This window comes from Ceratotherium simum, chromosome 9, assembly GCF_057802395.1.
Source record: "Ceratotherium simum simum isolate JZ-2026a chromosome 9, ASM5780239v1, whole genome shotgun sequence".
NCBI lineage: Eukaryota > Metazoa > Chordata > Mammalia > Perissodactyla > Rhinocerotidae > Ceratotherium > Ceratotherium simum.
In genome coordinates this window covers 81,711,371-81,739,362 of record NC_141908.1, presented here as the reverse complement: position 1 = coordinate 81,739,362, position 27,992 = coordinate 81,711,371, and the positions used below count along the sequence as shown (strand labels likewise).

General features: G+C 38.4%; 1 protein-coding gene across 4 annotated transcripts; it reads right to left on the bottom strand.

The window, feature by feature from the left end:
• Positions 1-27,889, bottom strand: ZDBF2 (zinc finger DBF-type containing 2). 4 transcript variants are annotated; one of them, XM_087435694.1, is made up of 6 exons: positions 27,698-27,889; positions 22,856-22,908; positions 22,186-22,233; positions 21,101-21,205; positions 14,856-14,983; positions 1-11,721 (listed from the first exon to the last, which is right to left on the bottom strand). In XM_087435694.1, the coding sequence occupies exons 4-6, from the start codon at positions 21,158-21,160 to the stop codon at positions 4,752-4,754; spliced, it is 7,158 nt and encodes a 2,385-aa protein (XP_087291820.1). In that variant the 5' UTR covers positions 21,161-21,205; positions 22,186-22,233; positions 22,856-22,908; positions 27,698-27,889; the 3' UTR covers positions 1-4,751. The 4 variants fall into 4 exon arrangements, with proteins under 4 accessions (XP_087291820.1, XP_087291819.1, XP_087291822.1 ...); XM_087435693.1 differs by lacking the exon at positions 27,698-27,889 and adding an exon at positions 26,385-27,142; XM_087435696.1 differs by lacking the exon at positions 27,698-27,889 and adding an exon at positions 26,385-27,142 and having other exon boundaries at positions 22,190-22,233.
• Between the last annotated feature and the right edge of the window lie 103 nt (positions 27,890-27,992).

Sequence of the window (27,992 nt, the reverse complement as noted above, 5' to 3'; positions counted from 1 at the left end):
ACACCACTTTTATTCAAACTGATGTCACATGGCTTCTGTTAGGATACACTGGGAAGTCCACAGAATTTCTGTCCCCTCCCCCCAACAAAAAAGCATTAATTATAAAGAAACATCAGACAAACTCAAAGTGAGGGACGTTCCACAAAGAAACTGGTTTGTACACTTCAAAATGTCAGGTTACTAAATACAAAGAAAGGCTGAGGAGCTTCTCTACCTACAGACACTCAAGAGTCAGGAGAGGGTGACGCTGGGCCTGTAGAAGATGCTGGGACAAGCTGCACAATCTGAACGAGGTCTGTGGAGTGGAGGGTTACAGCCTATCAATGCTGACTTCCTGGTTTTGATGGTGTGTCCTGTGGTCATGTAGGAGAGTCATCTCTAAAAAGAATGTTCACCATGACCAGCACCACCATCAACACTTTGTGGCTGTACAGCACAGGTAGACTAGGATAATGGACAACCCGGATACGATTCAGTTACCTGCAAGAAGCCATCGTGAAAGGACTGAGAATGCAGGGTAGTGTGCTGACACTGAAAATGAGAATTCACAAAGCACGGTGATAAAAATGCCAGGATGGGCAGCAAAGGGAATAAGAGTCAGAGACAGAGGCAGCATAAAGCATTCAAGTATGGGATAAGAACACTTGAAAAGGCAGACAGCCGGTCGGTCTTGGAATTGGGGTAGAAATCAAGGAAAACAGGTATGAGAGACATAAAGGAACAGCCAGCCTCAAGCCTGACGGCTTTTATCATATTAGTTATTAGGAGACCAGCGTTCTGTCACCAGCTTCATTTAAAACTAGTTATAACTACTATTCAGCAAAATAAAAGAACAAACTACTGATACATGTGACATGACCCTCAAAAACATAACAGTACTTAAAGAAGCCAGACACAAAAGACCACATATTGCACGACGCCATCTATATGAAATGTCCATAAATAGGTGAAAGAATAAAGACAGAAAGTAGATCAGCAGTGACCTGGGACTGGGGATGGGAATGGGGGTTAACTGTAATCCCCATTTGATCACAGTAAATAACAACTCATTTGTAACCCCAAAATTGAGGCTCTATGATCAATTTTCTCATCTGCTATTCAGCGACAATTACAGTACCTAGTTCATAAGGGCTCTTTGAAGATCAAATGAGGTATACAGGTTAAAAGCTTAGAAAAATACCCAGCACTTGGTAATGGCTCAAGACGTACACACACACACACACACACACACACACGTCCAGCTTAAAAACTCAGAAAAGCACGTAAAAAAAAAAGCATGCATGTAGTCAATTATAAACACAGAAAAAAGTTTAAGTTCATACTTCTTTAAAGATTCAGCAACAAACTGCAATTCATCCTACACCTATTCCTTAATCAAGGTAAATAGTTTAAAATACTGTGGGAGAACTTTTAAAATACACATATGAAGTGTAAGAAGGACAAAGGAAACTTACTAAATATAGTTATTTCCCTAATATGTAGGGTCTAAAGTACAAGAAAATGTTGAGACTCTCAGCATCTCATCTTCTTAAATTGACATTTTGATGTGTAATTCCCTTATTACATGATTTTTCAATATTTTCCACATTTTCTTTCTATATATATAAAGTCTTTTATTTAAAATGGATTTTCATCTTTTATTTTTACTCTAGTAATTTTTTATTATGAAGAGTAGACTGTTGTTCATCTTAACAATATAATCCTGGACCAAAAAACCCCAGAAGTCAACAGTACTGAGGCCCAAGGCACCTATCCCACTGACGTACACTTGCATGTTTTCTTCTCCTTCACGATACACACTGTGGGCCTGGAGGCACTGAAGTCCTCTCTTCCCAGCAGGTGTCAAATAACCGTACAGATACTGCCTCCTGAACTCAATCCTGTTCACTGACTCTTCCAGTAGAGGAATACAAAGTGAAAAGCTGCTAACCCACCGCTCCACCAGACAAAGAGCTGTCCAACTGTAATCCTTTGAGATGACAACTCTACTACCATAACCTGTGTATGTTCAGTTAAACTCTCTTATTACAGCAGCAACGTTTATATTCTCTTACTTATTATCTCTAAGGCCATCTATAAAATGAACTTCTGTTTTCATTATTCTCTGATTCCTTAGGTATTCCCAGAAAAAGTTCCTAACATGAGGAGAAAGTAGACAAATTTCAATATTTGATAAATTTTATCTTGATAACTTTGAAAACAAATTTACTCTTTAAATTGCATTATAAAAAATACATTAGTCTTCACATTCATTTTACATGGAAACATATAATTGTTTGAATATTTAAATATAGTTTCTCTTTACCAAAAAAAGTGTCACTCAGAGCCCTTGCTACACAAATAATTTCAATGCACAAATGCAACACACACTTTACACAATACTGTCCACATACTGTACAACCTGGCACAATTATAATAAAAATCTATGCAAGATACTGAACAAGAACAAGATTAATAAAATATTGTCATTGTAATTTGATTTTTTACTATTAAAAGAATTTAATGCATTCTTGAACACATAAAAAACATCCAATTGTTTTATTTAATCTGCAAATTAAGCCAAAATGTATTTTGACAAAGTGGCACATCTTGTATCTTACCAAATTCTGAAAGTAATTCATTTCTAATTTAATTTAAATTATAATTTTTACAATTTCAAGTTTTCAAGCTTGTCTAAAATAATAATGACTACAGAAACTTAGCAAATATTTCCAGAATGTTAAAAAAAAATTCATCAGCCCTGTATTATACTTTTATTATTTTTAGTAATGTAAGTTTTAAATATAAACCTTCTTCCTCTCAAAAAAAATGGTACTTAGAAGAGTCTCCAACGTGAAAAAGGTAGTACAACTTTTTGAACTTTAAGTTTTTGATCACTTATTAGAACTGTCCTCTGCATGATGTAATCACAATGGACAGCACACATCAAAATTACATAGGACATTATTTCCTTATGATCCTTGCTTTTGAACTTACACTAAAAGCGTGAAGAATGCCTACTAATAGTACTTAAGGGAATGACGTGTCTACTCCGTAGGAAAAAAAGACCCCACTATCCACAGATAAAATACTTTATATATCAGCTGCTTATTTACCCCCTAATCAGCAGGACAGGCTTCTTCCTAGTTAAAAGTGGAGGATTATTTTAAACTGGTGGCAAACAGCAATATTTTAAGAAAGGAAATTAAAATATGTTTGTATATGAGGCAAGGCTGAAGTTGCTTTGCAACTAAAAAATATAAACATCTGCCCATTTTTTTCAACATAATTACTGTTTTAAATTTGGAAGTAAAGAAATTACAACATAACACCATCATTTACCCACAGGTCAAATAATGGCCCCTGAAATAAAACTACATTTAGAAACCAATTGTTACACTATTTTTTCATTAATTCTATGGAAACATATTTTTATCTCTGAATTTATGGTACACTGATCCAGTTTCAATAAAATATGGTTTATACAATGTAGCTGAAATTCATGTTTCCCTTTAACATTAATGATAGAAAAGGATCCTGGATCCTTAGCTTAACAGGATAATAGGATGCATCCGTACCAGCTCAACTGGTGTCCCTGAATAAAAGATCCAAACAGATTCTGAGGACCTCAGACCTAAACTGCACATCTTAACATCTTGTATTTGAACTAATTAGCAAGTTTAAGAAAAGCCAAACTCATGTGCAAATACATAGGTTTTCACTTGCAAAATGGGCTTTCACTTAGGTTGTTAATTTTATTAGATCTTTTGAAATATTAAGATTATAAATAATTTGTTGATAACAATTAACAGTCTACCCAAATTACCAAACCAATAATTTCAGTTCAAACTATCAAAAAGTGATATGGTAATGTCTAAAATACTTTTAAGAGATACGGCCATAAGACAACTTGAGACTTTCATAGTAAGCCACCAACCCTCCCAGAGTGGGGCACAGAGCCTGGGGAAGAGCCTCACTGCACCAGCACGATCATGTTCCCCCTGTGATCTAGTCAAGTCGGCTCAAGAAAACCCCTTGGAGATTGTACGGGTGTACGTGTCCACAGGAGCAAAGTCAGAAACCTGCAAATCTAACCGAAACAAAGCAGGAGGGGTTTGTGTTCTGTATATAAAATCACCAGGCGGCTTCTAAAACTGGATTAAAGGTTATGGAATCTCATTCTCTGGAATGCTTTTAAAAGAAAGATAAATTATATTTTGTTTGTGATTATTTAAGTTAACCGTACTCAAAAGTTGAGATAATTTATTACAGTTTCTTCTTTTTAATTATCCAGTTAGAATACGATATTGACAATACCACTCTGAAACACACAATATAGAAGTACATATTCATTTGTTCCAATTTTTAAAAAGTAAAAATAAGATAATATTTAGTGTTTGTCATCTTCATTCTTGCAATATAATAACCTGCTGACATGAGAGATACAATCATAAAAATTAAATAGAGGGACACGATTTGAGGGAGAAAATCATATATACTGTGCTAAATTATGTGATATAAGTTAAGATGAAGCTCTTCTACAGCAAATGGACACAGGGTGCTTTTGAATCTTTAACAAAAAGATCTTAAACACTAATTTTAAATGAATATAAAAGTTATGAAAAATAATGTCTATAGCAAAATAGTTGAAGGCTGATTTTTTCACCAAAGTTGGGAGAGCTATGTGCACTAAGTACCAAACACATTTCACCTGAAGTACTGAGTCCTCCACCACCTCAACACGAACACTTCCAGTCGGCCTCACTACCTCACTATTGGTTTGACACCCAACACCTCCTTCTTTCATAACACGGTACCTGAGAACATAAACTCCTCAAAGCATATATTCTAACCGGTCTAGAAGGCTTTCTTCCTTTTCTTCCAGTGTGTTTTTCATTACCGTTCCTCTTACTTCCCACAGCACTGGAAGAATCCTGCACAGGTTGCTTGGGAGGAGAGCTCGCCATAGCTCTCACCTGCTCCTCAGCAACAGTGGACAGAACCAAGGAGTTCAAAAGCATCTGGGCTGGTCTCTTCACCTTCGTTAACCTACTGACATCAGACTTTTTCTTCTTAAGATGCATTCTAATAAAAGTGCTCCTGGACTGATATTTGTGACGCAAAAACACAGAGTATTTTAAAATATACTTTCTAATTATATCATTTAGTTTGGTTCGAATCCAAACTGAATGTTGTTCTGAAATGATTCTGTTTCTTTGCTGGAGAATAATTGGTTCACAAGCCTTTTGGGGAAAACCTGGCTTATTATTAGTTGTCACTTTTCTTCTCTGAATTTTCTTTTTACTTTCTAAAAACTTAGTTCTAACTGATTTTGGAGCACTTTTGGCAGCATCACAATTTAAAAGAGTTAATTGGAAATTACTTTCCTCTGGAACTTCACTAGAATTCAAAATCTCTGGTTTTTCCAGAAACACAGAAGATCCACTGGTCCCCTGATGTGACATTAATTCGTGTCTTCCTGACACAAAAGATGCTGAGGCAGAGCTTTGTCCAGGAGCATCCCCATCTTCCACACTGGACTGTAGGTCACTCAAATGGATTTGAACACAGTTAGTCCTGTCAGACTCTGGTACTTCTATGTTCAGAGCAGGATCAATTACAATTTGCTTATTCAATGGGTCATAACAACTAAAGGAACTCCATTTATATTTGTACTGTATGCTAATATTCTTATTATTTACGTCCCTTTGGTGCCTCATTGTAGATAAGTTGAAGGATTCATCTTCCTTCCGCTTAATATTTGAAGAAAGAACACAGACGAAGGCACTGGGCTGCAAAGGCTTCAAAACTTGAATACATGATTCAGGAAATTCAACTGTTCCAATTTTTACTTTCCTTTTTGTCTTTCTGTCCTTCTTTGCTGGCGAGTCTGCATCCTGTCTCATGAGTTTTCTTTTTACCCCTAGGTGACTCGTAAGATTGGTTTGCATTCCATGGCTGAGTTTTACAGCCTGGCATCGAGAAGCCACTTGCCAGGTTTGCTCATAAGGCAACTTCGCTGTAGAATGAACACCAGGTTTATCTAAGGCTACTGAAGAGTTATCAATATCCAAAATACCACCTGCATTATCATCACAATCTGAGAAAACTTGAATTGATGCAGGGTCCTCGCTGAGGTCATCCCAGGCAATCTTTTTTCCTTCATTCAAATTTTTTTTTTTAATTTTCCTGGTGTCACAGTCATCATCGAAGTAACAGTGGAAACGGCCTTCCTTAAATTCCTTCACGAGCGCGTTAATTTTCACGTCATCTTCTCTCATTATCTGAGACCACGTTTTCCCCACAAATGAAGGAGGGACATGAGGCAAGGCTTCAAGAACTGGTTCATCAGGATTATCTTCCACAACCCCTTTTGCCACTTCCAAGTTCCTTACAGAATCAACCACGGGAACAAAGTCTGAATGGGAATCATGACTCGCTTCCTTCAGGTTAAAAGACAGCCTCTTATTAACAGCCTCTCGAGGCTGCTCAGTGTCAGACTGAAGAGAAGGATCGCACTGAAAACGCATCCCAGAACCAGAAGGCTCATAGCTTACACTTTCTAGATCTGTATGTCTCAACTTCAAAAGGTTTTCTTTATCAGTCATTTGATGGATCACTGACTCAGGGGAGGCATTACAATCCATCACAGAAACACTCGATTCACAGTTCCTGTTTTTTAGGCCAATATTTTCTAGATCTTTCCAAAGGCTGGCTTCTTTGTCAGCTTTCTGCAGTTGGTGAGTCACTGATTGAGAAGTGTCTTCCCATTTAAAATTTCTTTTAGAACTATTAGATCCACAGCTCTTATCTTCTGGGTCAATATATTTTGCCATTTTTTTATCAGGCTCTTGTGATTGATAAGTCATGGATTGATGAGAGGCATCAATTTGAAAATTTATTTCAGAACCATAACACTCACAGCTTGACTCTTCCAGAATAATATAGTCTTTCTTCTGGTTTACTACTTTGAAAGTCTCTTTGGGTTGGTTTGCCACCAGTCGTGGAGAAGCTTCACAAACGTATCCAAGCTCACAATCACAAGAATCACAGCTCTCACCTTCTGGATCAAAACTCTCTCTATTGATACAGTTGATTTCTTTGACAGTCATTTGAGGTGAGTCGATCACTGGCTGAAAAGTGATGTCAGAGTCAGAAATCATTTCACAATCACTATCGCTGGTCACCACCTCCACCAACAGCATCTTTTTGAGATTTGTTTCTTTGACTGACACTTGAAAGTCGTTAACTACTATCTGAAGAGGGACATCAGAATCACACATTATCTCAGAATCACTAGGTTCACTGATCTTTTCTTCTAGGCCAAGATACTCTTCCTTCTGAAGGTTTCTTTCTTTGCAAACCACTTGTGGGTGGTCTAGTTCTAACCGAAGATGAACACCAGAATCACATTTTACTTCAGAAACACTAGGTTCACAGTTCTTATTTTCTAAGTCATTATGATCCCTCTTTTGCAAGTTTATTTCTTTGACAGCCAAAGGAGATTGATCAGCCACGAAGTGAACAAGAACATCAGAACCATAATTTACTTCAAAATCACCTAGTTTATAGCTCTTATCTTCCAGATAAATACAGTCTTCCTTCCAAAGACTTACTTCTTTAACATCGTTTTGAATCTGGTCAGCCACTGACTGAAGAGGATCATCAAAATCAAAACTTATTTCAGGATCACAAGGATCACTGCTCTTTTCTTCCAAATTGGCATGTTCCTTTTCCAAAATGTGTAGCTGCTCAACCACTGATTGAAGAGGGACATCTGAAACAAAAACTATTTCAGAATCATTGGGTTCATTGCCCTTATCATCCAGACAAACATGTTCCTCCCTCAGAGGATTTGTTTCTGTAATAACCTCTTGAATTTCATTAGCCACAGACTGAAGAGGTTCATCAGAATCAAAATTTATTTTAGAATCACTAGGTCGAACAATCTTATCTTCCAAGTCAACATGTTCCTTCCAAAGGTCTCTCTCTTTAACAACCTCTTCAGTTTCACCAGCCACTGACTGAAAAGGGACACCAGAATCATACATAACTTCAAAACCCTTAGATTCATCCCTCTTACCTTTCACATCAACTTCAACCTTACAAAGGCTTATTTCTTGAACAGTATCTCTAAGCTGATCAGCCACTGACTGAAGAGGGTCATCAGAGTCAAAACTTATTTCAGAACCACAAGATTCACTGTGCTTATCTTCTAATTCAATATGCTCCTGCTCCAAAATAGTGATCTGAGATTGATCAATTATTGACTGAACCAAGAAATCAGAATCCAAACTCATTTCAGAACCACTATATTGGCTATTCTTATCTTCTAAGTACGCATGACCTTCACCCTCAAGGTTTATTCCTTTAATAGCTACCTCAGGTTGGGCAGCCACAGGCTGAAAAGAAACATCAGAATCGAGTACTAATTTAGAACCATTAAGTTCATCAACCTTATTCTCCAGGCCAATATCCTCTTCCTTGCACAGGTTTTTTTTTTTAACTGCTTCCTGAAATTGTTCAGTCAATGGCTGAAGAGCAGGGTTATTAGAATCAAAACTTATTTTATAGTCACTCGATTCACTGTTTGTATCTTCCACATCAACATGTTTTTCCTTCAAATGGGCGAGCTGAGGCCGGTCAATGACTGAATGAAGAGGGGCATCAATACCCAAATTTATTTCAAAACCTCTAGATTCAGTAGTTTCACCTTCTGGGTCAACATGGTCCTCCCTCAAAGCAGCTATTTGAGGTTTTTCAGTCATGGACTGAGGAGGGACATTAGAATCCAAAATTATTTCAGAAACACTACATTTATCACTCTTCTTTTCTAGAACAACATGTTCTTCTTTCTGAACATTTATTTCTTTAACAGCTATTTGAGGTTCAGTCACTGAATAGTGAGAGACATTAGAATCTAAATTTATTTCAGAACCACTAAATTCAGCACTTTTACCTTTGAATTTAGCATGCTTTTCTTTTTGAAGCCACATTTCTTTAACAACTACTTCAGGTTTGTGAGTCACTGACTGAAGAGGGATACTGGAATCCAAAATTGTTTCAGAAACACTTAATTCATTACCCTTATCTTCTAAGTTTGCATGTTCTTCTTTCTGTTGGTTTATTTCTTTAAGAGCTATGTCAGGATGATCAATCACTAAATGACGGGAAAGATCAGATTTCAAACTGATTTCAGCAACACTAGGTCCACCACCCTTGTTTTCTAAGTGTACGTGCTCTTCCTTAGGGAGATTTAGCTTTTTAACAGCAACTTCAGGAGGGCTAGTCATTGGACGAGGGCTAATCATTGAATGAGCCTCATAAGAACCCAAACTTATTTCATAACTACTGGGTTCATCATTCTTCCTCTCTAACTGTACATACTCTTCTTTCTGAGTGATTATTTCTTTAACAGCTACTTCAGGTTGATCAGTCCCTGAATGAAGAGGCATGTCAGAATCAAAAGTTATTTCAGAAACACAAGAGCCATTACTCTTATTTTCCAGATGAATAGGTTCCTCCTCATAAACATCTACTTGAGATTGGTCAACTACTAAGCAAAACGGAATATCAGAATCAAAAGTTATTTCAGAACTGTTCGACTCATAACTCTCATCTCCCAGGTGAATGTGCTTTTTTCTTATTTCCTCAACATCAAGCTCGGAATGCTCAGTAACTGACAGCAGAGGGGGATCCGAATCAAAAGTCAGCTCAGAACTAGAGCACCCATTGCTCTTAACATCCATGTCAACATTTAACTCTTTCAGATTTATTTCACCCAGAGCCCCTTGAGATAGATCATTAGCTAACTGATCAAGAGAAGCATGAGAATCAAAACTTAGATCAGAAACACTGGATTTAACACTCTTATTCTCCTGGTCAACAGCTGCTTCTCGAGAGTGCACTTCTTTAATTGCTGCTTGCAATTGGTCAGCCACTAATTGAGCATCAGTGTGAAAACCCATTTCAGGACCATGAGATTCACAGTTCATATCCACAAGGTCATTTTTCTCTTTCAGAAGATTTATTTCTTCCACAGCCCTCTGAGGTTCATCAGTCACTGTCTCTAGAGAGACACCACTGGGTTTATGGTTCTTATCTCCCAGGCAAACACGCCTATCCTTTAGGTTTCTTTCCTTGACAGCCAGCTGGGGATGGTCCACTACTGACTGAAGAGAAATATCACAATCAAAACTTGTTTCAGAACAACTCGATCCGTAGTTCTTATCCACCAAGCCAACGTGAACCTTCTTCCGAAGTTTTGTTTCTCTGACAGCTGCGGGGAGTTGGTCAACCACTGATTGAAGTGGGAAAACAGAATCAGCACTTATTTCAGAGCTACTAGATCCATAGTTCTTATCAACCAAGCCCACGTGTACCTCCTTAAGAAGGTTTATTTCCTTTGCAGGCTGTTGCGGGCAGTCATCAGTTGACTGAAGTGAGGCACTGCAATCAAAATTAATCTCAGAATCACTAGATTCATAGCTTTCATCAACCAAGCTAATATGCATTGCCTTCTGAAGACACGTATCTTCAACAATTACTTGAGTTCTCTTGGTAGTCAAGTGAAGAGAGCCACTAGAGTCAGAACTTATTTCAGAAACACAAGATTCATTATTCTTATACTGCAAATCAGCATGCTCTTCCTTCGAAAGGTTTGTTTCTTTGGCAGTCCCTTTCGACTGGTCAGTCAGTGAATGGAAAGAGGAACTGCAATCAACACTTGTTTCAGAACCCCTCGATTCACAGTTCTGATCTTCTTGCTCAATCTGCTCCTCATTCCAAAGGTCTCGTACAGCGTCTTGGGGTTGACTAGACACTGACTGAACAGAGCCACAGTCAAACTGCATTTCAGATCTCACTGAGCTCCTCTGCTCCAAAAAGGCTGACTTGTTAAAAACCAAATGCTTTTCTTCTTGGGTACAATCCATATTAGAAAAGAATCTCTCACAGCACTTTGGAATGGCATCTTCAAAGATTCCTTTATTAGAAGGCATATCAATTTTATTCAGGCTGATTGCTGGGTTTACTGCTAATTTGGAAAGAGATTCAAATTTTAAGGAGCCTTCAGTACCCATCAACTCATGGAATTTAAAGCCAGTTGACAAAGTTTCACGCTGAGATTTTACATCTTCCTTTATGACCAATTTATCTGAATTTATATATAAAGATTTCTTGTTTGATTCTTTAGTTTTCTGATATGAAACTGCAGAAGTTTCTAGATGGGATGACAGCAAAGGATTTCTAGAGCCCCTGTCCAGTGGTTCAAGATATCTGGCAAAGTTGTTTGGATCATGTTTGCTAACTGAATCCAAAAGGGCTGCTGGTGGTAACTTAGTCATAGTAACTGGTCTATCATGAGAACTCCCAAGTAAACGACTAGTAGAAGCATTAGAAATCACTGAGACTAAGTTTCGCCCATCGTTTGTAGCTTGACCAATGCCTACTGGATTCAATTCTTTCCTACTGTGCCCGATTTTATGAACAAACTCCAAGGGCTGCTGCTGTCCCTTCTCCAGTTTTTGAATAACGGATGGTCGAATTGAAACACCCTGTATATATTCCTGAGATTTACTAGGTCTAGAATACAACTTTTCAGTAGGTCCAAAACTCTTGGTGGATATCTCTCCTCTGACTCCAGTAGCATCCTCAGTCATTTCTTCAGGAATAAAATCATCAACAGGAACCACTTCAAGAGGTGATGCAGTAGTCATAACAAGTCTCTCACTTTGCATTGATCTAAAAAGCAAGGGGAAAAATCCATAAAAATATTCTAATATCTGTTTAAAATGTTAAAATAAAGGCATAATAAATGTTATTTTCTTTCTATCCTGGGCCAGATCCTTAGAGGACAAAGGAGCAAGGCCATCACAGCAGGCTGTACATTGTGCGTCTTTCAGGGAGGTCACCAGTGCAGAGGACAGAGGTAGCTCCACCAATCGCTACTTGTAAACACAAGGGCTCCTAAACACGAGAAAAATGTGAATAAAAAAGGTATCCTTTTTCAGGTATTGGAGTGGGAAATAGCAAAAAGTGTAACACAAGGGGCCGGCCCATGGCTTAGCGGTTAAGTGCGCACACTCCACTACTGGTGGCCCGGTTTCGGATCCCGGGCGCGCACCAACGCACCACTTGTCCAGCCGTGCTGAGGCGGCGTCCCACATACAGCAACTAGAAGGATGTGCAACTATGACATACAACTATCTACTGGGGATTTGGAGGAAAAAAGGGAGGAGGATTGGCAATAAATGTTAGCTCAGGGCCAGTCTTCCTCAGCAAAAAGAGGAGGATTGGCAGGGATGTTAGCTCAGGGCTGATCTTCCTCACAAAAAAATTTAAAAAAAAAAAGTTTAACACAAGTTACTTAGCCTTCCAGGCTTCAGTTTCCTCCTCCAAAAAAGGAAATAATACTATTTTCCCTCATGAGATTGTTTTCAGGAGTAAATTAGTTGTTATATGTAAAGAGCATTAAAAAAAAAAAGCTTGGAAAATAGTAATCATTCACAACTGTTAGCTATTATTATTTTAACTCATTGTTTTGGCAAGGGTGTAATGTCACAGGCACTTTAATACATTGTTGGTAGGAGTGTAGATTAGTTTAATCTCTATGAAGACAATTTGGCAATGTCTATTAAAATTAAAAATGCCAAGAAGAGTCTAAAGAGACATGACAAGTTAATGTAACATGGTTATCCCGGATGGGATCCTGACGCTAAAAAGATGTTAGGTAAAAACTAAGACATTCTGAATAAACCACAGAATTTAGTTAATGTATTAACATTGGTCCATTCATTGTAACAAATGTACCACACGAATGTGGGGTGTTACGAACAGGGATGAGCAGGTATATGGGAACTCTCTGTACTATCTTATCAACTGTTCAGTAAATTTAAAACTGCCCTAAAAAACAGTCTATTTAAAAATAATAAATAAAAAATGTTTAAATACATTAACACCTAAACAATACCTTTGTTAAAAATTTTTCACTTTGAGAGATGCCATACTTGTCTAAGAGGACATGCATACATGTGTCGGGCACATGCAACTTTTTTTAATATGTCATAAATATTACTTCCTTTCCCATAAAAATTTATTATCGTATATAATATTAAGATAGTATTTTTTGGTATTTGTAAAATAAAAAAGTTAATATCATGATGGGGTATCAAGATAACACTGTGATAGTGCAAAAAAATTCCATAATTTTTCATACTTCTGAACTCTAATCAATAAAACTGCAGTACAATAATCACTTTACCCTAGTCTTTCAGAACCTTAGAAGCCTATCTCCATTTGTCTTAAAGACTATTACAACATTCTCAAAATAAAACTAATTTTGGAATATTTGGCAAAGAAAAGAAAGGAAGAAAAGAAAAGAAAAAGCAAGGTAGAATCATTAAATCAAACAAGTTGGCAATTCCAAAAAGGCTAGGAATCACTATCTAGATGCTTTGATTTGCACTGGTATTTGTGTGTGTTTAAAATTAACAACCAAATCACAATCTATATTTCTACTCATTTTAAACTAATTTTACAACAAAAAAAAAAGCTCTCCAAAAATCTAACCACTAAAGGTTAAAAACCATTCTTTTATATAACTCTTGTGCTAAAAAGGAAAAATTTTTAAACTATCTAGAAATAAAAGAAAACAACTATATATCAAAAATCTATGAGATGTGATCAAAATGGAAAATTCACATTTTTAAATCTTCCATTAAAAAAAGAATTAGTAAACATAAATTAACCAAATGAGCATCTAATTCAAGAAGACAGAAAAATAACCTAATGCCCCCCCCACAAGAAAGTTGAAGAAAAAAATTAAAAAAAAGAAAAACCAATAAATGGGAAACAAAAATAAAGCAAGAGTTGATTTTCAAGAAGGCTAAAATAACAGAAAAACCTACAATGTTTAGATAACGGGGGAAGAGAGAAGAAATAAAAAAATAAACTCTATACGTTAGAAAGCTTATAAACATAAATAACGTGGTGCTGGTATGGGATTAAAAAAATTCAAGGAAAGAACACAGATTCCAAATCAGAAATATAGATATAAATAGAGATACAGATACACATATACAAATATAGGAATTCAGTTTATGTTATAGGTGACATTTTATACCAATGGAGATAATTAATATACATTTATAAAAAAATAAGTAGAAGTCCTGCCTCACACCACATATAAAAACAAATTCCAGGAAGATTAAAAATATTTAAAAGAAGAAACAAGGGCATGAAGAAAAAGACATGAAAGAAGCCATAAAGGATAATCCCCCTTAGATCTGATTATGTCACAATGTTTCATTTCTACATGGTAAAAGATACCTACACAGTTGAAAGACATATGACAGATTCTGAGAAAATATTTACAACATATTTAAAGTACAAAGGACATTATCCACAAATATTGCATACAAATCCAAAATATACAAACAATTCAATAGAAAAATAGGCAAAGTATAGGAACAAACAACTCATAGGATAAATATATGGCTCATAAATATAGAGAGAGAGAAGTTCTGTTTTACTCATGAAGAAAAGTCAGTTAAGCGATCACTTTTGTGGCCTATTATATTAGGGTGGGGGGAAAGAGGAGTGTTGGCGAGAGTGACAGGAAGTGAGCACTCTCATATGCTACTGGTGTGTATGTATATAAATTGTATGTCATGTATTTACAGCGAAATTTCTTACTTAAGCTAGAAAAACTAAAAAAATATTGCAAAAGGAAGTTACTAGATAAAATTTCACTTTGTATTCCTTGATTCGAAGATACACTTTAAGAAGTAATGGAATGTTAACACAAACATCTACTGTAACGTACAACCAGGTTACATACACATAACTACGTAACATTCTTCTGTTCAGTGTTTTACCTGCTTTCTTGATAATGATATGGGTGATGCCACAGTACATCCTGCAAGAAACGCTCCATCAAACTCATGGTGCCCCTCCGCTGTCTGTTCTGTGCAGTCAAGTATCTGTGCTGAGCGCTGGAAACGTGCTATGAAGAAAAAAGAAACGGAACATTTTCAAATGGGTAATACTCATCAGTAGTGAGAGTTTCACAAAATGGATTTATTTATGTGCTCCCAGTGGAAGTATAAATTGATATACCCTCTCTATAAAACATTTCTAAAATACGCATCTAAAAACTATGAACGTATCTTTCCCTTAGATATAATCATTACCTTTCTCTAAATCTCTCCTGAGGAAATCATCTTAAATGTGGGTGATTTATGCAAAAAAAATGATGCTTACCACAGCATGATAACAAAACCTGGAAATCTCCTAAGTGTCTAACAGGAAAATCCTTAAATTATAGCATGCCCTAAGCTGTAATACTATGCAGCCACCTAAAATAATACAAACAATTTTTAATAACATGGAGAAATGCTGCATTTTAAGAGAAAGGGGGATGCAAAAATCACATATGCACTTTCATCTCAAACTACAGCTTAAAAACGCAGAGACAAGCAGATGCAAGAGAATACACCACAATCTTAAAAGCATTTACATCTGCGTGGTATGACTATGAGTAATTTTTAAATTTTTCTTATAAATTCTTATATTTTTCAGTGAGCAAACGTCTTTCATAATAATAATGTTAAAAGAGAGAAGAGGGTTGGATCACTTATTTTAAAAAGCGAAAGATTAATTCACAAAGAGGCCATCATCTTCCTTCAGAAATTTAAAATTCTGCCTTAAACAGAATATTGGAATAAATACACTAAAATTTTCTGAAATTCTCTCCACCATCTGTAACTTTTTGTAATTCTCTCTACAGTGAGAAAGACTCTGCCTTTACTGGTATTATTCGGTGCACGACCAGGAGGGACAGGAGAGAAGTCTCACGTGTGCTGAGCACCAGCACCACATCAAACCCAGTGCTGTTCCGTGTACACAGCAAGTGCATCGAGTTTTCACTGAGTATGAATCTTGTCCCCATTTTGATATGAAGAGATTAAAACACAAAGGATGTGAGTGAAGTGCCCAAAGCTGTGTACCTAGCAAGTACCAGAGCCACGATTTCCATCTGAGTCTGACTGAAGCTCATTCTCTTCTCGCTGTATCACGTGGTGCTAATGCCGGATTTCTACCAAGTTATTTACAATTTAATGACATGTTTTAATTTAATAATACTTGGGAAAAGCCATGTTTTAAACACCATAGTAAAGGTGTCAAAAGAACTTAAAACAGGCTGCTAGCTCCTGAGCACTTTTCCAACTCTTGGAATTACTTCCTTCCATGGTGACTTCAGGGTCCCCTCTGGTGACGCCTTAGCCCCAGGAACAACCTAAATTACGAAAGTCTCAGGATCCTCTGGCCACAAAACTGCCCACCATCCAGTACCCATCACCAGAGCCGGCCCGCCCGTGATGAAGGGGACAAATGCACAAGGGAACAACTAAGGGTTCAATTAAAATCCATTGTCCTCTCTGCCTGGGTAAAAATAAAAAAAAGCAATGCGAATGGAGAACTGCGCTTACACAAATCACAGTCAACACCACACCACATATCCCAGAAGAAGGAGTCAGTTTCTTTAAATTTTTTGAATTGACATATAACATACAGAAAAGTACACAAGTCATATGTATACAGCTCAATAAATTATCACCAAGTGAACATACCCAGAAGCTCCTCTCCAGGAAAAATGAATAAGCACCCAGAGGCCCTCTAACGCCCCATTATCAACTAGTATTCCTTCCCTCTTCCCCCAAAGTAACCATCACTCTACTTTGTAATACTATAGATTAGTTTTGAAAGTTTTTGAATTTATATAAATGGAGTTGAAACATCACATAAAACATTGACCAGCTTAAACTAGTTTTGCTTCCTTAAAACAGGTGGTTGATTAATCAAATCTTGCTCAATAACACAGATACCACTGTTAGGTGCCAGGCGGGAAGCCATAGCCCTAGGATGACCCGGGAACCACGAATCTTCTGAAATGTTGCCACCTGAGCCCTTTATGAAGCGAGAAGTTCCTTCAATAAGGAAAATCTGGCTTCCAGCAGCTTGACTACCATATATGGACTGATTCGAGACTAGCCAATCAGCTTCTGTCTCTAGTTCCTTAAATTTCAACCCAAACCCTGGAGCGAGGAGACAGATTTGAGCCTTGCCTCCTGTCTCCTTGCCAGTCAACCTTGCAATAAAGCTTTTTCTTTTCTCAAAGCTGGTGTCATAGTATTGGGCTTCTATGTGCGTCAGGGAGAGAGCTCTTGCTCGGCAACAGAGTCAGACATTATGTTTTCTTTTGCCTTCAGCTTCTTTCACTCAACATTTTATTTGTGATACTCATCCATATCAGCTATAGTCTGTTCATCTTCATTTCTGTATAGTATTCCACTGTATGAATATACCATATTTTATTTATTCATTCTACTCTTGATGGACATTTGTGTCACTTGCAGCTTTTGGCTACGACTACTAATGCTGCAAAGAACCTTCCTGCATGTGTCTCTTAGTGCTCACATGCATGCATTTTTGTTGAGTATACTACTAGGAGTGGCACTCCTGGGTCAAAGGTTTGCACGTGTTCAGCTTTAGCAGGCACAGCAGACTAGTCCTCCAAAGTGGCTGCACCAATTTACACCCTAGCTTCCACTGCTCTGCTTCCTCATCAACACTTCCCACTGTCAGTCTCCATAATTTTAGCTACTGTAAAGGGGGTTTAATGTCACATCACTGCGGATTTAATTTGCGATTATTGTGATAGCTTTTCATATTCACTGGCCACCTGAATATCCTGTTTCATGATGTGTCTGTTCAAGTATCTTCCCGTTTTCAAATGGATGTTCTCTTTTTTTTAATTGTAGGAATCCTTTATTTATTCTGGACACAAGCTCTGTGTTCAATTACATGTGTTTCAAGTATCATCTTCCTCTCTGTGGCTTGCCTTTTCACTTTTTTTTTTTTTGGTGTTCATAAATAAAGTTTATTGGTGCCTAGGAATAGTTACAGCATACTTTTTCACTTTCTTAATCAACTTCCTTTGTTTCTTAATTTTACTGCAGTTCAGTTTACCAATTTTTTCCTCTGTCAGTGTTTTTTGTGACCAGTTTAAGAAATCTCTGTCCACCTCAAACTCATGAACATTGTCTCCTACTTGTTTCTAGAACCTTTATTGTTTTACCTACAATATTTACATCTACAATCCACTTGGAACTGATTTTTATATCCAGGATGATTAGCAATAAAGGTTCATTTTTTTCCACGAGTGGATATCCGATTGATCCAGTATCATTTACTGAAGAAAGTCTTGTCCTCACCACTCTTCAGTGCCACCTTTGTCACAAATCAAATATCCATATATGTGTCTGTTTCTGGAGTTTCTGGTTTGTCTCCATGATCTTTCTAACTCTGCACCCTTTAATAATAAGTTTTGACATCTGGTACAGTAAGTCCTCTGGCTTTGTTCTTCTTTAAGATTATCCTGGTTCTTCTCAGCCTTTTGCATGTCCATATATATTTTTAGAATTGGCTTAATCTTCATTTAAAAAAACTTTGCTACAATTTTGATTGGAATTTCATTGAATGAACATATCAGTTTGGGCAGAATCGACATGTTTACAACATTGGTTTTTTCCTATCCATAAACACGGTATTTCCATCAATTATTTAATTTTTCTTAAAATTTCTCTCAATGTTTATAGTTTTCTGTATAAAGATCTTATACATATTTTGTTATATTTATTCCTTAGGAGTTGATGCTGTCGTAAATCTCTTTTTAAAATATCATTTTCTATGTAGTGTTTGTATCTAAAAATACAATTTCTTTTTTTCTCTTTTGGTGAGGAAGATTGGCCCTGAGCTAACACCTGTGCCTATCTTCCTCTATTTTGTATGTGGGTTGCCGCCACAGCATGGCTTGCTGAGCAGTGTGCAGGTCCGTGCCTGGGATCTGAAACCATGAACCCTGGGCCACCAAAGCAGAGCATGTGAACTTAACCACTACACCACCAGGCCAGCCTCACAATTTCTTTTTATTTTGGCCCAACAATCTTTTTATTTTTATTCTTTTATTTATTTCTTTCTTTTGCTTGAGGAAGATTCGCCAAGCTAACATCTATGCCAATCTTCCTCTATTTTGTATGTGGGTTGCCACCAAAGTGTGGCCGCCGATGAAGGATGTAGGTCCCTGCCCGGGATCCACACCCATGAACCCAGGCAGGAGAAGCAGAGCCTGCCAAACCTAACCACTAAGCCATGGGGTCGGCCCCTCAACAAGCTTTTTAATCTCACTTATCAATTCTAACAGTTTCTCTAGATATCTTTAGGATTTTCTATGTCCACAATCACATTGTCTACAAACAAGAATAGTTTTAATTCTTCTTATCTAATCTTTATCATTTTCATTTCTTTTTCTTTCCTTATTTCCTTGACTAGGACCACTGACAAAATACTGAATACAGTTTAATTCAAGCAGCAAGTCTACTTTCACTTAATATATTACTGATAATTTGGATTTAATCTTTGCTTTTATTGTTAAATCTGTTTTTATTACTCTTGCCTATACAATGTTCCTATTTCTCTTCTTTCTTGCCTTCTTGTGGACTATTTTTTATTACTCCAATTTTCCTCTCTCTGTTAACTTGGTAGTTAGTTAAAGACTCTTTTCCTAGTGGTAACAGATTATAACAAGCAACCCTGACCTATCCAAGTCTAAAATTACCTGTTACTTTTACTCTCTTCTTGAACAGTGCAAGGTCCTTAGGAATGAATTCAATTTACTCCCCTTCCAACTTACATGCCATTGCTGTGAATCCCACAAGATATCATTCATCTAGAATGCCCACTTATTTACCTTGCACTGCTCTTCATTCCTTCATTTCCACAGCTTAGACCCTGAAGACAAACTAGACACTCTTCTAAGTTAACAATCCTGGTCATAAAACTGCAGCTACTATTACCATGAACAGTTATTTAAAAGTCTCCATACACAATGCTTCACAAACTCTTCCAACAAAAAGAAGAGAAAGGAACATTATTCAATTCATTCTATGAAGCCAGTGTTATGTTACCCTGATACCAAAACCAGACAAAGACATCACAAGAAAAGAAAGCTACAGACAATACACTTTATGAATATGGATGAAAAAACCCTCAAGAAAATACTAGCAAACCAAATCCAGCAACACACAAAAAAGACTATACACCACGACCAAGTGGAATTTATCCCAGGAATGCAAACTGGTTTAACATCTAAAACCCAATCAATGTAATTGCTATAGACTGCACTAGGTCCCCCTCAGATTCCTAGGCTGAAGTTCTAACCCCCAATGTGACTGTATTCGGAAATACGGCTTTAGGAGCCAATTAAACACACTATATACAAAAAATAACTCAAAGTGAATCAAAGACCTAAATGTAAGAGCTAAAACTATAAAACTCTTAGAGAAAAAACATGGGGATACATCTTCATGACCTTGGATTAGGCAATCTTTATGGCACCAAAATCACAAGCAACAAAATGAAAAAAAAGCTATCAACTCTAGCAAAATTTAAAACTTTTATGCATCAAGGCATAAATTCAAAGTCCTTACCTTATCCTACAACGTCTTACACAACCTAATTCTCTGAATTGTTTACCTATCACTTAACACCCACCCCCCACCCTACCTCCACTACAGCCGCATTGGCCTCCTGGTTTTCGGGTAGCGTGCCTACCACCTTCCACCTCAGGGTCTCTGTGCTTGCTCTCTCTTCCCTCCTCCTAGAAATTCTTCACCCAGAGATAAGCAAGCCTGGCTCCCACCCTTTACTCAAATCTCAACTCAAACATCACTTCCTTAACCTTACGTGACCACTCTACCTAAAACTGCGCTCCCTTTCATATTTTATTTTCCTCATAACATTTATTACAATCTAACATCTTATGTAAAGTTTCTGTGACTATTTATTTTCTGTCTTACTGCACTATAATGTAAGCTTTGTGAATAAAGCTACCCGATTTTGTTCATGGTCATATCCCTAGAACCTTAAAGAGTGTCTGCACACTAGTAGATTCTCACTATCATCTGTTCAATGAATGAATACATGAATTTAACAAAACATAAAAGAAGAGAAAGTTACGACTAAGTCTTTCGAGATAACCTTATTAAGAGGATCCTCTTACCTGCTCCAGGTTATCATAGTGCACACAGCAATAGCTGCAATACCCTGGTCGGTTCTGCATACTGAATAACTAAAGCCAGATGGCTGTTGTCCTTGAACACTCCAACTGAAAAAAGAGAAAAATGTCACGATCACAACAATTCTTTACTACTATAAGGAAAACAGCTTTGATAGTATCAGAGAACAGAAATTCATTCCCAAGTCCTACCCAATCTTATGTCTAATAATTGTGAAAACCGATAAGGCTGCCATGACCTGGTGAATCAGCCAGTGATCCTGAAGCAGAGAAGAGAGCTATGCATCTTCTAAAAGAGCAGCTTGTTGCCAATACTGAAGCCCAGATGACTAAAGTTTTTATCAATTTTCTGATAACTTGTTAGAGTTATTAGGAATTGATTCGCTATTGACAAATACAGTACTCAATTTGTAAAGACAAATTACTACTTCTAAGTTGTTACTAGAGCATATTTTCTATACTCCGATGAGGCTCATTCATTTTCCCATCATGTATCTATACAAAATCCCAGGTTACTTGAACTCCCAGTGTCATATATAATGTCTAATCCCCTGTCATGAGAGTAAACGTACCACATGGATTTTCTGCTTAGTCCACAAAGAGGCAGCTTTTAAAATAATTTGTCCAAGTTGCTACAAATCAAAATGACAACTAATTTAGCCTCTAAAATACAATGCAGTTTTTTTGCTGTGTTTTGCTAGAGTGAAAATAGAATTTAAGACATAATTTCATCAAGTGTTTAATTCTAATCATTTTAAACATTCTTGTCTGTTTGAAAATATATAACAGAATGATCCTATAATGTTATGAGTATTTCTGATAAGAAGATTATCCCGCAACAGAAAAAGTTTTCTTATTAAAATCAATGTTTAAAAAATGAAATCATTTCACAGCCTTAAAACCAATAAGATGAGAATAGAAAAGCTTCATCTAATCAAAATGCTATCATAACATTCACTTTCCTATTACTTTCGATTATGAGAAACTTTGATTCCCTATCTTCTCACACTTAAAGGGGAAAATAAATCAATTAAACCAGCCTCTGAAATAAACAATATATAAGAAATTACCTACTTACGATTTGGTCTTTTTTCCATTAACTTACTTCATTTATTAACCTGAAGCAACAAAATGAAACAAAGCTTTATTTTAAGTTGTATTTATAAGTATGGCAATTTTCAGGCTAAGAGAACCCTCGAATTTAAACCTAAACCCTGAAAATTTAAAAATAACTAAAACATTCATTGAATGAAAGGCAAAATAAAAGTATGAGTGTAACATCAAACACACACAAAATTTAAATACTTCAAATTTTTTTTGATCTTTAACCCTTATGGCCTTTAACTCTCATGGCATTATTACTTGCCACTTCCATCGTCTCTAGTGTCACATACACGCCACAATGACACTGAGTTACCATGACTCGTAGACACCTGTTGACATTTTTAAAAATTCACATGCTAGGACCCCACCTGAAAAACTTATGGAATCAAAATCCCCTGGTGGGGAGCCAGGCACATGCATATTGTGCATATTTAAAATGCTCCAAGGTGATTCTGATACAGGTTGAACCAACAATATGTCATCATTTTTTATGTCCTAATAAACTCCTCACTTATTAAAGCCATCATTTCTTTGTAGTCTGGGATTATGTTACTTTGCGTGACTAAATGGGTCTTTTTATACAAACTCTGAATTCTACTGGTACCCAGTATTTTTATAAAGTAACAAATCATTTACCTTGAGCAGAAAATGGCAGGTATTTCATCAGCTACATTAGTCTTGGCAAATACCTGTAAATTTAAAAAAAAAATCTTTTTTTAAAGATAAGCCCCGTAAGTGTCTAACATTGGCCAAATAGGTACCTCTAAGTCATATTTAAGTTTGGAAAGCGACACAATTATGTTTCCAATAACAGAAGAAAAATATTAACTTTTGAACACAAAGCACGTTACATACTATGACTCACTGAACCCTACATGACCTCCTAAGAGGTTCTGGAACAGAGTGACTATGATGGCCATATAACCCACAGTCAAACACTCCATATCGCTGGGTTCCGAAACAGCAGCTGTAAAAGAATGTAAGGCACCACTGTGCCTCTGGTAAGGTTAAGAACAAACATTGTCAAACCCAAAAGGAGCTTCATGAGAAACTTTTAAAAGGAATATTTATGTGAAATTAAGTTGCGGTCCTGGACTAACCACACAACTCTTAGCTCCCGTATTAGTTTTAATGAAAAATACCATCAGTTCTTTATCACCTATCTATATCAATTGACAATTAAGTGAAATTATCAATTTTTTATTCTTCCACATTGTTGTGGGCAGTGACCCTTATTCAGGATCACTTGTTAACAAAAAACTCCAACACTTGAATTCAAAAGAGCTGGTGAAACCACTGCATAATCAAGGAACAAATATTTAGCAACTACCCTGTATAGAGTTCCATGCTGGAAGCTTTAAGGGATAGACAGAAATATAAGGCAAGCTTTCTTGCTCTCAAGAAGTTTAAAATGGAACTGGGAAATTAATGCAAAAATACCAGGCGGTATCCAAGAAATGCCTAAGCACAAATAATAAGGGCTAATGGGTTCAGTCACAAAATTCGGTTTTAGCTGGAGAGGCCAAGGCCGTCACAGTTGATACGGTTTTTTAACTGGACATTGGAAAATGGGTAGGACTGGCTTACACAGAGGTCAGGAAAAGATATTCCAAGTAACAAAGACGCGAAAGTACAAAAGCAGGAAAGCACATGGTACATGTGGAGACAGGAAGATGACAAGTCCAGCTAGAGCCAAGGTGTCGTCTAAGAACTGAAGCGGCAAGAAAGCAGGAAAAGCAGTCTGAGTTTCAACACTATAGGATTTAAAAGCAGACTAAAGAATTTAGACCATGTCTTTAGGCAGTGTGGAAATTTTTTGGAAAGTATACTCAGAGTGCTTTGAGAAAATTCTGGAACAATGGCTCTTTCCCACTCAAAGATGCTTTTCACAGGGCAAGGAATATAACTGTTAATTCAGCACCATCTCCTAGAATACTGAAGAATTAGTTAATACCCCAAATATCCAAGTTCAAAGAGTCAGCACCCCTCAGAGCAAAGACTTAGTCTCATTTATGCTTATAAATCAGGAAAACACGCACTAATCTTTTCTTTAAAAAATGACTTTTATTAATTTTTGTCATGAAAGTAAAATATACTTATTATAGTAGAATTATAAAAACAGAGAAATAAACAGCATAAAAATCAGCCATAATCCCATTACCCATCATTAACATTTCTCATATATTCTTCCTTGTTCTAAACATGTTTTTACAAAAACAGAATGATTCTATACATTCTATTCTATAGCCTCCTCTCTCACTTAGCCATAAATGACGAGCACCTCTATATGACAGTATATATAATTCCAAAACAGAATGTTTAATGATTGCACAGTATTTCATTTTGTCAGTGTAAGATAAAAGCCCTATTTGACAAGATAAGACCCAGTAGTTGGTGAGTTAACTTTTTAAAAATTAGTCAATGATTTTAAAAATACATACACGCAAAACCTTAACATTTTATCTAACTTATAACATCTAAATGTATATATGTTTGATTCGAGGTCAAGTTAGGCTTATTTCTTTCATTGAGGGTTTTTTGTGGATATGACAGCTAGAGTTCCAAGTCGTATTTTTTTCATATTTTCATAAACCACATCATAATTTACCCTCAACAAGTTTCCATTGTGGTTCCTCTAAAACAGAATAAGAACCTAAAGACATTTTCAAAACTGGGAGCAGTATTAAGACAAATGTGTAAGATTTCCCCAGCCTTTTACAGGTGTCACACCCAATTCAGTACTTCTGCAACAGCCTTTTTTGAATCTAAAGCATTCCATTTACTTTTCATAAAAATAACATTGCTATTTAGAAAAAGGCAATGCTTACACTCTTATTTCCTTAGTTTACATAACATATAACCAAAACTGCATAAGCCGATCCCAGGCAGTGAACAGAGCTCTCTGAACTGCCTGAGATGAGTTCAGCACAACCGTCTCAAAACAGAAGTAAAGTTGTGCTTTTTTATTAGGACTATTTCTTGCACACCTGAGATCTGGACCAGCTGCAGAGATAAACACACTGTCAAAATGAGTTCAGAGCTGTAGTCAGTCAGTCTCTCAGGCTGACTGCGGTGTTGAATAAGAGCTAACAAAACCCAAAATCACTGTGGGAAATATCTTTCAGTTGCCTGATAAGAGAGATACCAGCTTAATATTAAATAAGACAAGACAACAGAAGGGCATTTGGTTCATTGAACAAGATCATCTAAATTACCTGTCTAGCAATCGGAGAACGATTGGGGAGCAATCACAAAACAATGGCCAAATGATATAAAAAGTCCATCTGAATCCAGTGTCCATTTCTTTACAACTTTATTAACTAATTTTCAACTTCCCACCTTTTTGGATTATCCATCTTATGCGGGTTTACCTCTGGTGACAAGCATTATCCTGGAGACCTCCATTAGGTCTTAATAATAGCTAACTTTCAGTGAGTACTCAATCTGGGCCAGGCACTATGTCAACACTTCCACTTGTGCTAGCTTGTCTGAACATCAACCAGCCTTATGGGGCTGGTGTTACGGTAACTCCCGCTTTACAAATCAGGACACTGAGGTTTAGAAAGAAGCAGTATCTTGTTCCAGGTCACACACCAATAACCAGTACAGCTGGGATCTGACCCTAGGTCAATCTGAGCAGTTGATGCTCTGAATCTCTTAACTTTTATAAAACATTTCCTCCCCGTATTTTCAGGATGCTACTGATTGTGTTGATATTAGGTGAAAACAAATAATTAGGAATCTAATTTGCTGCAATAAACACTGTCACATATTTCAAAGAAAAGACTAAAACTAATGTTTAGGTTAACTGCATCACTGCTCCCCTTCTGAGATTAGGGCTGACAGCACCTTGGATTGGTTGTTTTCAAACTTAATTAGCATGGCACATAGTAAGCAATACATTTTATATCACCACCAGACCTGGCACACACGCACGAAACCCACCCCCCCCCCACACACACACCAAGTTTCACAAAACAATACCCTCATTACATGTAACGCATTCTGGTCTTTTCTATGCTATCTTATTTTGTTTTTTTAAAATGCTATATGACCCACTAAGTTCATTTCACAATTCCCTAATGGGATGAAAAATGCAATTTGAAAAAAACTGCCTCAAATTATTAAGCAGAGCAAATAATATTTTATAGAAGATGGTTGTTACCCAGAATTCACTTATTTCTATCCAACATCTTGGCCATCACAGTGCTGCTTTATCAGATCTTCAAGGAGACTCTTTACTAACGTTGGTCATTGCAGGGAGAGGAGAAAATTCTTGCCCTCCAGGCTTTGGGTCCAAATCAGTGCTAGTCGAGAAGGCAGTGGAAAGATGTCTATGAATTGATATGGAAAAAGTCCTCAATGTATTAAGTAAAAAAAGCAGATCACATTAGTATCCCACTTATGTAACACACAAACGCATGTTTATGTACCCCAAATTGTTAATAGAGACTCTCTCTTGAGGATGGGATTGCTATGGAATTTTTCGGTGTTTTGTCTTGTTTTCCTGATAGCAAATAATTGCTGTAAAAAGAAATTAAATATAATTCCCTTCTTCAGGAAAAACCCGCCGTAGTTCCTTGAGAGGCAGGACCTCGTTCTCCATCTCTCCCACGCGCGCCAGAACCTTCGCGCCGGACGATGCTCGGGAGGGGCACGGGCCTCCTCCGCAGCGCATTACAGCGAAGGCGGAAGGTGACCAGACTTACACGACTGCTGCACGACGGCGCTCACACGGCGGCTACCGCGAGAATCCACCGTGCCCCAGATAAACCTAACCGCCAGGGGCCGGTCAAGGCCGGTCCGGGGGCAGCCGGCGGGGCGCGGGCACGGGCAAGGGGCGTGCGCACGGGCGGCTCCCGCCCCGGCCCACAGGTGCTCCGAAGTCCCAGCGCCGCAGAGCCCCCGGCCCGGCCCCCGAGCGCGGGCAGCGAGCCCACCCCGACCCCGGCCGGACGCCGCGCGCAGCCGGGCGGGGGCCGTGCGCCCAGAAGACGAGGGGGGAGGGAGGGGGAGGGGGAGGGGGAGGGGACGAGAGGGAGGGGCAGAGGGGAGGAGGGAGGGGACGAGAGGGGAGGGAGGGAGAGGGGAGGACGAGGGGGAGGAGGGGGGGACGAGGGGAGAGGAGGGGGGAGGGCGCGGGGCGCCGGCAGCCCCCCGCCCCGCCCGCCGGCCTCACCTCCGCGGGCAGCCGGGCCTTCCGGGCCGTGCAGCCGGGCCGGCGGCGCTCCCTCCGACTCCGGATCCGGCCGCCCGGGCCCCGCCGTCCGCAGCGCGCCCGCCACGGCAGCGCCGGGAGCCGAGCGTCCCCCGCAGGACCCGGCCCGCGTACCCGGCCCGGGAACGTGGCGCGAGCGCCCGATGGAGGCTTGCCGTCAGGGAAGGTGCGAGAACACGGCCCCCTCTGCCGCCGCAGCCGGGCCCGCCCCCGCCCACCCCGCCGGCCAGACCCCTTCCTCCGCCGGGCCCCTCCCGAACCTTCTGCAGCGCGCACTTCCTCCGCGGGGTCAGGGCCCGGCTCCCGAGCTTGGGAACCAAACCTGTTCCAGCCGAGCGACTGGGCCCATGGCGCAGACAGCATAGACCCCGGGGTGCTGGCAGGGGGGCCCCGGAGAAACTGCTTGCCACTTCAAGGCAAGGCACGAACTGCGGAGAAGGAGCCGGGTGAGTGTCGCCGCAGGAGCCGCACCTGGCGCGCTGTTTCGCCAGCGCTTCCTTTGTCAAGCTAGGCCCGGTCTTCAGGTTTGTGTACGTGCTCCTGCATTTCATCCTC

Coding starts and splice junctions, on each gene's coding strand:
- ZDBF2 (XM_087435694.1), bottom strand. CDS start 21,160: ATGCAGAACCGACCAGGGTATTGCAGCTATTGCTGTGTGCACTATGAT. Junction 14,984..21,100: donor ACTATGATAACCTGGAGCAG/GTAAGAGGATCC, acceptor TTTTCTTCATAG/CACGTTTCCAGCGCTCAGCA. Junction 11,722..14,855: donor TATCATTATCAAGAAAGCAG/GTAAAACACTGA, acceptor CTTGCTTTTTAG/ATCAATGCAAAGTGAGAGAC.